Source organism: Pituophis catenifer, unplaced genomic scaffold, assembly GCF_029215685.1.
Source record: "Pituophis catenifer annectens isolate HBS135680 unplaced genomic scaffold, rPitCat1.0.hap2 SCAF_3, whole genome shotgun sequence".
NCBI lineage: Eukaryota > Metazoa > Chordata > Lepidosauria > Squamata > Colubridae > Pituophis > Pituophis catenifer.
In genome coordinates, this window is record NW_027256883.1 from 23887732 (window position 1) to 23898679 (window position 10948).

At 42.5% G+C, this 10948-nt stretch overlaps 1 protein-coding gene across 1 annotated transcript in view; it reads right to left on the minus strand.

The window, feature by feature from the left end:
- The window catches only part of OXR1 (oxidation resistance 1), a 189707-nt gene that overhangs the window by 45020 nt on the left and 133739 nt on the right, over nt 1-10948 (minus strand). Inside the window, exon 3 of the mRNA XM_070940378.1 lies at nt 4369-4451. Within this exon, the coding sequence (XP_070796479.1) occupies nt 4369-4451 (83 nt within the window). The remainder of the gene's footprint in view (nt 1-4368; nt 4452-10948) is intronic.

Sequence of the window (10948 nt, forward strand, 5' to 3'; positions counted from 1 at the left end):
AAAGAGCAATAGAACTTTAGAGTAAGTAGTTCTGTTTAAACTGTCACAAAAATACTCACAGTACATACCGTATTTTCCGGCGTATAAGACGACTGGGCGTATAAGACGACCCCCTACTTTTCCTGTTAAAATATAGGGTTTGGGCTATACTCGCCGTATAAGACTACCCCTCTTCCAACGCACACCAAATAAAAATTAAAAAACATCAGATTTGATTTCAATATGATAATTTTAATTCAAATGCTTATGCCTTTCCAAGAATCTAGTACACCAGGATACAGTGGCCTTAAATCTGTTGCTGTGATCTGGGTTAGATTTGGCCCACTGAAGTGCAAACAAACGTATTTTATTTCGTGTCACTACATAACTGTTTTGGCGATGCTCATTCACCATGTCTGCTACTTGTTTTTCGAGTTCTGGCCAATGTGGGGTGCCTCTTCTTAATGCACACTTACCACTTGGCATACTCTTTAACGCTTTTACATTTGCTTTCCAGTCCCGAACCATCTTTTCTGTTACTCCATATTGTCTTGCAACAGCACAGTTATTATGTTCCATGGCAAAGTTTACAACTTTAAGTTTAAAACTGGCTTCATATTTCTTTCTTCTTGCTGGTGGAGCAATGATGGGGTCTTGACTGTTACATTTGTATACTATACTGTATGTACTGTTGCTGTACTGTATGTATTGTTGCTGTACTGTAGAGAAAGGTAATGGGCTACGCTACGTGTAGTGGCAAGAGGGCTATTTTGTACCAGGTTTTTTTCCTTCACCCATGCAGCCTTGTCGAGATCCGCACACTTCATGAATCTGAGTTGCTGGCACTGACTGATGACATTGACAGAAAGCTGTGCCAATCTAGTCAAGGCTGCATGCTGCTGAATGCTGGAACCAGCTGGCTGCTGAGCAGAGCTTCTCCCAGGCATCTAGGGGGGTATTACCGACGCTCCGACTTCCCCAGCTGACCCCCACTGATGGCGAGCTCCACCGGTCTGGGGAAGTCAGAGCGTCGGTAATATCTCCCTGGATGCCTGGGGGAAGCTCCGCGCAGCAACCAGCTGGTTCCAGCATTCCAAGGAGGTCCACGGTGAAAGCGGTGCCACGGTCGACCTGGGCCAGCACCTTGCACACCTGGCTCTGCGTCTCCATTATGAGAAGCTCCATGTGACTTCGCATGTCTCCGCCCCAGTCGCGCAGCTCTCGCAATCCGCTCACCGGAGGAGCCATGAAGTGCTCGCACCACCTTGCCAGATCTTCCTCATCCTCCTTTCCCCATGGCTTTTCCGGTTGTAATTGTTGCTGCTGCTGCCGCCGAGGCTGCTCCTTCATCTCCGCCCACCGCACCAGACCCAGCCCGGCCAGCACCGCCGTGGCTCCCGCAGTCCAAGTGGATTGGCACCCGGGCTCGCAGGCGAAGGGTGGGAGTGCGCAGCGCACTTTCCTGGCTTGGCGCCAATCCGGACGGCTGCAGTAATGGTGAGAGCGGGCAACCTCGGGAGAGCCATTTCAGGACTCCGTTTTGCACGTGTAGCGGATCCCAGTTACCAAGAAACCCGGAGAAGAGGCACAAGGGGGGTTTATCAAAAAGAAGCTTTAAAAGAGGTCTCGATACAGAGGACACGGCGAGCATGGACACCGTCCACACAAACAGGCACCAAAGTCTCATTGCGGCAACGTTAAGCCGCGACTTTACATGCCTCCTAGTTTTAGGCTGCTTGTTCCAATGCCTTCACGATAAGCCAGCAGAATCAAAACTCTTTTTTTCTTTCTTTCCCTCCCTCTCTCTCTCTCTCTCTCTCGGCAGCTTTGAACCCATGGAATTGGGGGGGGAGAGGGGGAATGTTATCAGCAACAAACAACAACAAAAATGTGTGTTTGTGGAGAGGGGAGGTAGTGGTAAAGGCGGCAGACCGGTTTTTTTTCCCCCAAGCCGATCTCTTTCGCGGCGTATCCAGCCCGACCCCATTCAGAAGAAAGGCTGCAGCCGGAAAGAAACGGGGGGGGAAGACATCTGCACCTTTTGTTACATACACACACACGAAACCCACAGTTTTCTGGCCTCTCGCGCAGATCTGTTGTGGGGTGGGGTGGGTGGGAGCCACATAATTCCGGGAGGCAAAAAGGGGCGCAGGGATATTTCCAGAAATGAGCGAAATAATGCAATCCACGCAGCGACGCCCATATTCTCCCGTTCAGATTCTACCTCTGGCTGAGAGAAAACTGCCTTGAAAGTTTCTCTGCCCCCCCCACCCTTTAAACCCAAGACCCTGCCTTGTTTGCAGACTAGAGCACTTCTTTCCCCCGCCCAATTAGCCCAGGTTAAAATCTTAAAAGCTCGGGCGCCCCTCAAGCCGCTTCTCCCGACATCGGGATGAACGAGAAAGCCGTTTTAGCTTCACCTATTCTTCCACACACACCCCTCCACCCCGGAAGGTAACTTAGCGCTGCTCCTCCTTTCCCCATGGCTTTTCTGGTTGTAATTGTTGCTGCTGCTGCCACCGAGGCTGCTCCTTCATCTCCGCCCGCCGCACCAGACCCAGCCCGGCCAGCACCGCTGTGGCTCCCGCAGTCCAAGAGGATCGGCACCCAGGCTCGCAGGCGAAGGGTGGGAGTGCACAGCGCACTTTCCTGGCTTGGCGCCGATCCGGACGGCTGCAGAAGGAACTGGGCACCGGCTGTCATGTCTTTTCTGCTGTGCGGGATTCGGCACCTGGGCTTCCGGGGTTTAAGCCTCCGGGCCGGCCCACGCTGCTCCAGGATGTTCGCTTCGGGCTCCTTGGAATCGCTGCCGGGCGGTTCTTCCCGTTGGGGCGATGGTGGGTGGCTGCGAGCCTGGAAGAGGTGGTGAAATGCAGAGGAATACTTCGTGGGGAAGGAGTTCGCCGTGGCTCCCGCAGTCCAAGCGACGCCGATCGCTGCCACCCACCATCGCCCCAACGGGAAGAACTGCCCAGCAGCGATTCCAAGGAGCCCAAAGCGAACATCCTGGAGCAGCGCGGGCCGGCCCGGAGGCTTAAACCCCGGGAGCCCAGGTGCCGAATCCCGCACAGCAGAAAAGACATGACAGCCGGTGCCCAGTTCCTTCTGCAGCCGTCCGGATCGGCGCCAAGCCAGGAAAGTACGCTGTGCACTCCCACCCTTTGCCTGCGAGCCCAGGTGCCGATCCTCTTGGACTGCGGGAGCCACAGCGGTGCTGGCCGGGCTGGGTCTGGTGCGGTGGGCGGAGATGAAGGAGCAGCCTCGGCGGCAGCAGCAGCAACAATTACAACCGGAAAAGCCATGGGGAAAGGAGGACGAGGAAGATCTGGCAAGGCGGTACGAGCACTTCATGGCTCCTCCAGTGAGCGGATTGCGAGAGCTGCGCGACTGGGGCAGAGACATGCGAAGTCGCATGGAGCTTCTCATAATGGAGACGCAGAGCCAGGTGTGCAAGGCACTGGCCCAGGTCGACCGCGGCACCGCTTTCACCGTGGACTGCTGGGAAAGAAAGGAAGGTGACCCGAATTCTGGGGTAGAGTGGGGACGCGTTCCTTTCTCGTGGGCTGCGCACTGCCTGGCACCTCTTGTAGGTTGGAACTAATTTGGAGTACAGCTTCCCCTCAATGTTGCCGGCGCTCCCAAAGTGTCATCGGTCAGCGCCAGCAACTCAGATTCGGGTACCCGGCGTATAAGACGACCCCCGACTTTTGAGATGATTTTCCTGGGTTAAAAAGTCGTCTTATACGCCGGAAAATACGGTACATAGAAATAGAATCATAATAGCCAGCTTTTTACTAAGTTTCATTTCAAACAAATCTTTTCTACTTAAAAATGAAAACACTGAACTAATTTACAGTGGTACAATTTGAAAATTCTGTATCTAGAAACCATAAATATATAGGTATTATGTAATAAACTATTTCCTAATTCAGACTTTTAGTTTCCCTTAGTAACCAGAAATTTAAGACTGAGTATATTTCTGCTTAAGGGTCATTTGAAGAACATACAGGCTCGGCATTCAGTTACTGATGGTTAAAAAACAGAACTGGTTCCTGATGTATTCAATAGGTGAAATTTATAAGAGAACAAAACTATTTGTGTACCACACTGGTAAAATGGGACAAAATTATATTAATCTACATTCAGTGGATTATTAGCAATATTAAAAGCATTAGAAGCAATAAGGGATTTATTGATGTCTTCTGAAAGTACAATAAGGCATATATTTTAAAATCAGTGATATACTATTATATAACATCTACAGGAAGACTGGAAAGTTTAACAGAATCACTCCACAACATGTTTGAAAAAATTCAGAATAGTATTTATCAATCCCATTAACACATTTTCAATGTATCTTGAAAATTATGTACCCAAGCAGCAACTTACGATATACTCTATAGTCCCTTTTGGCTTTTGAAATGACATGCGTCTCCCATCTTTCTTGTCTATAGTCTTCTTCTGGCCGGTATCTGAAAGAAATTGAGGCAAAGCATGCATTATTACACTCATCTTTTTCTCATCTCAGGATTGTCACACACTGCCAACTACAGCATCACTTGCAGACATGTAATTCACCAGTTAAATAGCTATCAGCCAGTGAGTCTATGCTCAGCCTAAGACAAGCACCTATCAGAACAGACTTCATTCCTCTAAATTTATTACACTTTAGTGTTAGAAATGCCTTAGCTTTATCAATATCTGCAAGCCTTCTAAAGTATTATTAAATCACAAGAAACTAGATGAAAAGTTTTTTCAATATAGGGCAAGGTTATAACAGTTCTCTAACATATTTAATTAGATTTTCATTACATATACTTGCCTGTCATCTGCAGTAAATTAAATTCAGCTTCAGAGATGAGTCCTTAACTTTAGCTACAGTTTTTCAAACACAGTTGCGTAGCACTTTAATAGTAATTTTTTTGTTTTCTATTGTTAAACGTTTAAAAACATTTAACAAGTGGTAAATCACTGAGTTGCTGGGAAGCATGCTCCATTCGGGATCACCAGTTTGACTTGTGAACTCTGTTCAGAAATTCACATTTTGTCAGTGATCAAAAATTAAGCAAACTTAATTTCAAGTTTGATCTTTTTCAAGATCAAGTTTTCTTCAATTTATAAGAAACTAAACTCCATAACTTCAAGAAATGCAAAGGAGTTTTATAAATGGTGCACAAAGAGACTAAAAAGAGAAAACAGGGAGAAAGAGTCTAATCCTTTTTTCTATTTGCTCGTCTCAGAACATATTTAATTTTACATATAGAAATGGCCATGCTTTAAAATTGGAGTGGATAAATTGGAAAAGAGATCTAGTCTCTAAGATGTCTATGGAGATTATCAGTCATCCAGATCATGGTTGTACCAAAGGTGCTTTTTCAAGAAGCAACTGGACTTGTTTTTCTTTGAAGACATTTCACTTCTTCTCCAAGAAGCTTCTTCAGCTCTAGGCTCAGTTATTCTTGCGGTTTATTATTTGTATGTCCTCTTCAATTATCAAGACCTCAGCTGGTTTCATTTGTAAATCCAATGTGGTATCTTTTTCAATATCATTCTTATATTCTAGCATTTACATTTTCATATCTAGGTCTTTTTCCATATCACTTTTATAATTTGGCATTTTTTAAAATCCAAATCTACATTTAATCAGTTTCAGTTTTATCCAATAAAATCTGTTATTCTTCTGTATCCTCTGTTACAATATTAGACAATCTTGAAAATAATTTGGGGATTTGTTCACAAATAGCCTTTTTTTTATAACCGAAGAGTATTGTTCCATATATTAATGGGTTTCTTCTCTTTTAATTGTAATTCTTAGTTCTCACTGGTTCTCTCTAATTGGCCTTCAAAATCCGTTCTTATCGTCTGTTTATTTTCCAATCAGCAAAACTTTCCCATGGGAATATTTCCTATAGTTAATTTCAAACTCTATAAATATTGTTATAAAACTTTAGCCTTTCAAGTCTATCTAGCCCCTTAACTTTTCAAAGTCAACATCCCAGTCCCTCGTTTGCTGTATTCCAGAAATTAATGTTGCTTAAAAAAAACCCTGAAGCTTTCATAAAATATGTTTCATTCAGGACAGGAGGAAATTCTCCCAGGGTAATAAACCTTTTCCCTTGGAAAGTTCTTAACATCTAGAACATCAATAACAAGCATCTTCCTAAAGCAGTTGTAACAGGAAATGAATGACCCAGAGTTTTTTTTTTAAAGCTCTGAATTACAGCTTAAGCAGGATGTTTTTTCCCCTGATTCCTACAACTCTCAAACTCACTATTTTATTATCTCTTTATGATTACTATTTTATGATCTCTTCACAGAGAGATTTTGTACAGAGCAATTTTGTGGGTGATCCTTGGCTCTCCTTGATCTGGAGAGAGCTTACGAGAAGCCAATCCACACACTAGCTCCTTTTATTTGCCATGGTTGTTGGCTCCACAAAAGTTCAGCCTTCTTCATATGCCATCTCTCTTTCCATACAAGACTCTTAATTTATGCTGCATGGTTCTAAATGCATTAGAATGTAACATTGTATGCAGACTTGAGTATACAGCATACAGTATTAAGTTATATAATTTTCTTGAATAAAGGATATTTTAAATATTATCCTTTTATGCATCTGAAATTAAACTCCATTATTTGGCCTATGTTTCAAAATTAATTGTTAATTAATTAATTAATTAATTAATTAATTAATTAATTAAAGTATTAAGTTATATTTTTACAATGGAGTAGTTTTTGCCTAATTTTTTTTACATTTTTTCACAATGGGAAAAATCTATGGGCAGGATCTAAATAAGTTTTTAGGCTTATATAATGAACTTGTACTATACCACTTTTTAAAAAATGTTTTATTGCAAGAAGTGACTCACAACCAAACAAGCCTGTTTTGAAAGACATATTTTAAAATGATTTGCTCTGTAGTGAGAACACTATAAAAAGAAACAAATTAAAACCCAGAGCTCCTGTACTGCAGGATGGAACTTAATGGAATGCAAGTTTAGGTCCTCTTTTATGCTACCAATGTGCTTTTTCTTTAAGTTTCTTTATTTAAAAAGTAAATCCACACTGTACAAGAATTGCAACATCTGAAATGAATAAGAACAATTTGCTATAAACTAAAGCATTAGCACAGAATGCATTCCAGAATACTGTACAAGAATCTTGCATTTTATTTTCTACTATTAGTTGCTTAATAATAACTTCTTAGTGTACATTTAGATTCAAAGGAATTATAAAACCAGCATTTTTATAATTACTATAGCTTTTAACCAGCATAACAATATCATAGAAAATAAAATAAAATTTAGAATACCAGCCATTGATGGCACAGGGCCTGATTATCTGGATTGTCCATCTCCAATAATTTCTCCTTGCCTAGTACAGTCAAGCAGAATAGGTATGTTCCGGGTCCCTCAATTAAACAACGTTACCCTGTAGGACTGAGAAAGCAAGTGCCTCTATTCTCTGGAACAACACCCCTCTCTCCAGAAGCCCTCATTCACCTGGGGTTTTGGAAGGCCCTTTAAGATCTGATTGTGTCCTGGCGGGGAGGGACGGGGCTGTCATACATTCATTGGTATGCTTCCTTTTGAGTAAGGCTGCCATGTCATCATGTAGCCAGCATGAAAATACAGAAACACAGTAACCTTTCCACCAAAGCAGTACCTATTTATCTACTCACATTTGCATGCTTTCCAACTACTGTAACATCTGAACCTAGGTAAACGGCTATTTATTTAAACTATGACTAGAAAGAACCCTACAGGATTTAAAACTACAATTTGATAATTTCCCCAACTACAAATTAAAAATAACAGCAAAGCTTCTGTTTGTTCATCACGCAATATTGAAGTTAATTGAAAACTAAATATTTTAACTAAAATCAAAAGATTACCACTAATAGTCTGGCTTGTTAAAGAGTAAATTAGTTGACTGTAGTTAAATTCTATCCCAGGTCACTCTCATATCAAGATATCTATACCGAAGCATAGCCATGCTAGATATGAATTTTTTTTGCCGAGGGTGGGGGGAACCCTCACCCCTCATATACAAATTACCCTAATATATTTTTTTAAATAGATTTAAAAAGTAAATGAAAATTTAAATACAAGAGCATTAAATTTACTTTTGAATAGTTGGATAATTCTAAACTATACAAATGAATTACTTTTGTAGAAATATCAACTACTTTATGCTTATATTATTCTTATTTAATCTTAAACATACTAAAGTACATAGTAGAAAATAATCCCTGAGATTCTATCCTAATGTAACATTGGATTCAATAATACATGGACATTTTATATTATATAATTTTATTATCACTCACTTGGACAAAAAGCCTGTGTTAACTTTTAACATACCTAGTATCACCTTTGTTTAAAAGTAATTTTCCCCAAAGCTACAAAACTTATGAATACAAAATCTTTATGAATACACTGCTTTGCACAACAGACACATGACGTTTTCTGTTCAGACACGGCTGGGGCTACACAGAATGTTATGAGGCAAACACAGAAGCAGGCAATACGTGGTCCATAAGGAGAAAACGTGATTACAGCTACTTTAATTCAAAACAAAATCACAAAACCACAAAAGGAGAAACTAAAGTTCTGGACCCATGCATTAGTGACTTCCTTGCTTCACTGGCATATCTCCTGTAGTTTCTTCAATAAAAGCAAAGTGTTCCTAAGCAAACAGCCTGTCCCAATTAATAACTCAATCTAGATTTAAAGTTCCTACCCAACCTTAGAATTTACATATTTACACCATTCTAATATACAGCCCATTGGTTACAAGCTACAGTTATTAGTTATTATGCTTCCTCTGTCATGTGGCCAGCCCTCTACAATAGTATTCTCAATAGATCCTCAATGATCCTGATATTTTGTCAGGCATTAAAAACTTGGATATTTACTCCAAGCCTTTGATCAGGTTGACAGATAAATCTATGTAAGACTTTGTTCGGAAAATGTTTGTTCTATTTCTGTTTTATATGCATGTACTGGGATGTATCATTTATCTTTATTATTTGGTGTTGATTATATACAGTATCCAGATTCAAGCAGAATCAGTTTATTTAAATCTATATACATAATAAACAAAACATAATACATTCACACATCATGGTAATGCAAAACAAACCAGATTACAGCATGTGTTTAAACTGCTTGCTAACATTTCTGTTGTTATTGTTGTTGTTGTTGTTGTTGTTGTTACTTTTTGGTGATTTTGTTTTGTGTTTCTACACCACTCAGAGCCAAACATATAAGGCTATGTAAATTTATCAAATAAATGAACCATATTTTGACTTAATGTAATGTGTAAACTGCAGTAATAGGAACAAGGCTACTATGGTTTGTTTAATAAACTAAGATGTGATATGTGGATCCAGAAATTACTATTCAGTGGAATTCAAAAGACAGAAGCTGAAGAACTGAGAATCAATCAGAGGCAGAATGTACAGCTCCCACACTGAGAATCTCTCAAGGACAGCGCTGATATTCATTTTCCCTGCTGTATCAAAGAAAAAGACTGAAAAAAAACTACCAAAGTTTTCTGGCAGGAATAGTCCAATAGGATAGTGTATTCTAAAGTGTTCCTCTGGGCCCCAGGACCTTCTCAAGGTGCCTCAAAATCAAAATTATCTGCTAGTCTAGTCTTGAAAAAAAAAAAATACACAATATTAAAATCCCACCAAAAAATTGTGAGAAGCAGTAGGGCTGCAAAGTGTCCATTTTAATTTTCAATCCGTTAAATATTGATAAATACAGACCATGTAAACAAAAGCTTCTATAATTTTTAAGAGAGAGAAAAAAAGTTAAAGAAACACTGCAATAGGCTGTCCTACTTAGCAAATAAAATAAAATAAAATAAAATAAAGCAAATTGGTGTCAGAATCAGTGGTGAGTTTTTTTGCTCACTCGGGCTTGGGCCTTCTTCCCATGACTTCCATTCTTTTAAACAAGGAAAATCTTGGCACGGCTGGGGAAGATGGGCCACAGAGTAGCAGTGGAGGGAAGGAGGAGAGACAAAGGGAGTGCAGGACGTTGAAAAAAAATCCTTTCCAGCTGCAAAAGCCCAAATGCAGCACCAGAAAAGAGAAAAGGTTTGGGGTGTCCTGAAGTTTGTCCCAAACTTCAATATGCGCTCGCGTGTCTCCCTTAGTTCAACCCACTTCCTCATACTCCAGGTCCCTCTTCTTTTCTCCCCCTTTTATGTAAACACCTCATAAAAATCACACACAGGCGAAGTCTTGAACGAAACCAGTCCAAATACACCAAAGAGACATTTGATCAAAGCTGCAGGGGAGGGGTAGGCCCAGAGTTTGAGCGCCTGCCTGCAACCCGCCTTCTCCGGGTTGCCCTCCAAAGGCTGGAATACACAACTTTTTGGGGGTCGCGCATTCTGGGAAGTGTAGTCCCAACGAGGGACGGACGTTTTCTTTCTCTCTGACCGACCAGCTACGAAGGAACCGGGGGAAACCCCTCTCCTCCACCTCCCCACGAAACCCGCCGGCCCAGCTGGGGCCAAGTATCTTGCCAAGCGGGAGGCCTTACCGGGCGGCGAGGGCGCCCCGTCGTGTTGGGAATCCTGGAAGTGGACTTGGCGGAGGCTCCCTGCGCCGGGGACGGCGCCCCAGAGGCGGTTGGCGGTGCCCCTCAGCAGGCGGCCACTCTTGCCCGTGAAGGTGGTGAGGTACTCCATGGGGGGGGCTCGGGCACCCGTGCTCCGGAGTTAGGGACGAGTTCGGGGAACTACCGCGCTGCGCGGCCCGTGCGCGACACCCTCATGGCGGACTAGAAGCCGAGGTCGGAGCGGAAACAGAGTGGCGCGGCCGGGGGAGAAGGAAAAAAAAAAGTTAGGCAAAAGTTGGAGCTGACGCCGCCTCAGGTCTCCGGCGCTGAAAGGAATCGAGCGGCGCGGTTATGGTGGGTGTGGCTGGAAGGAGGCGCGGCGAGGCCTCCGC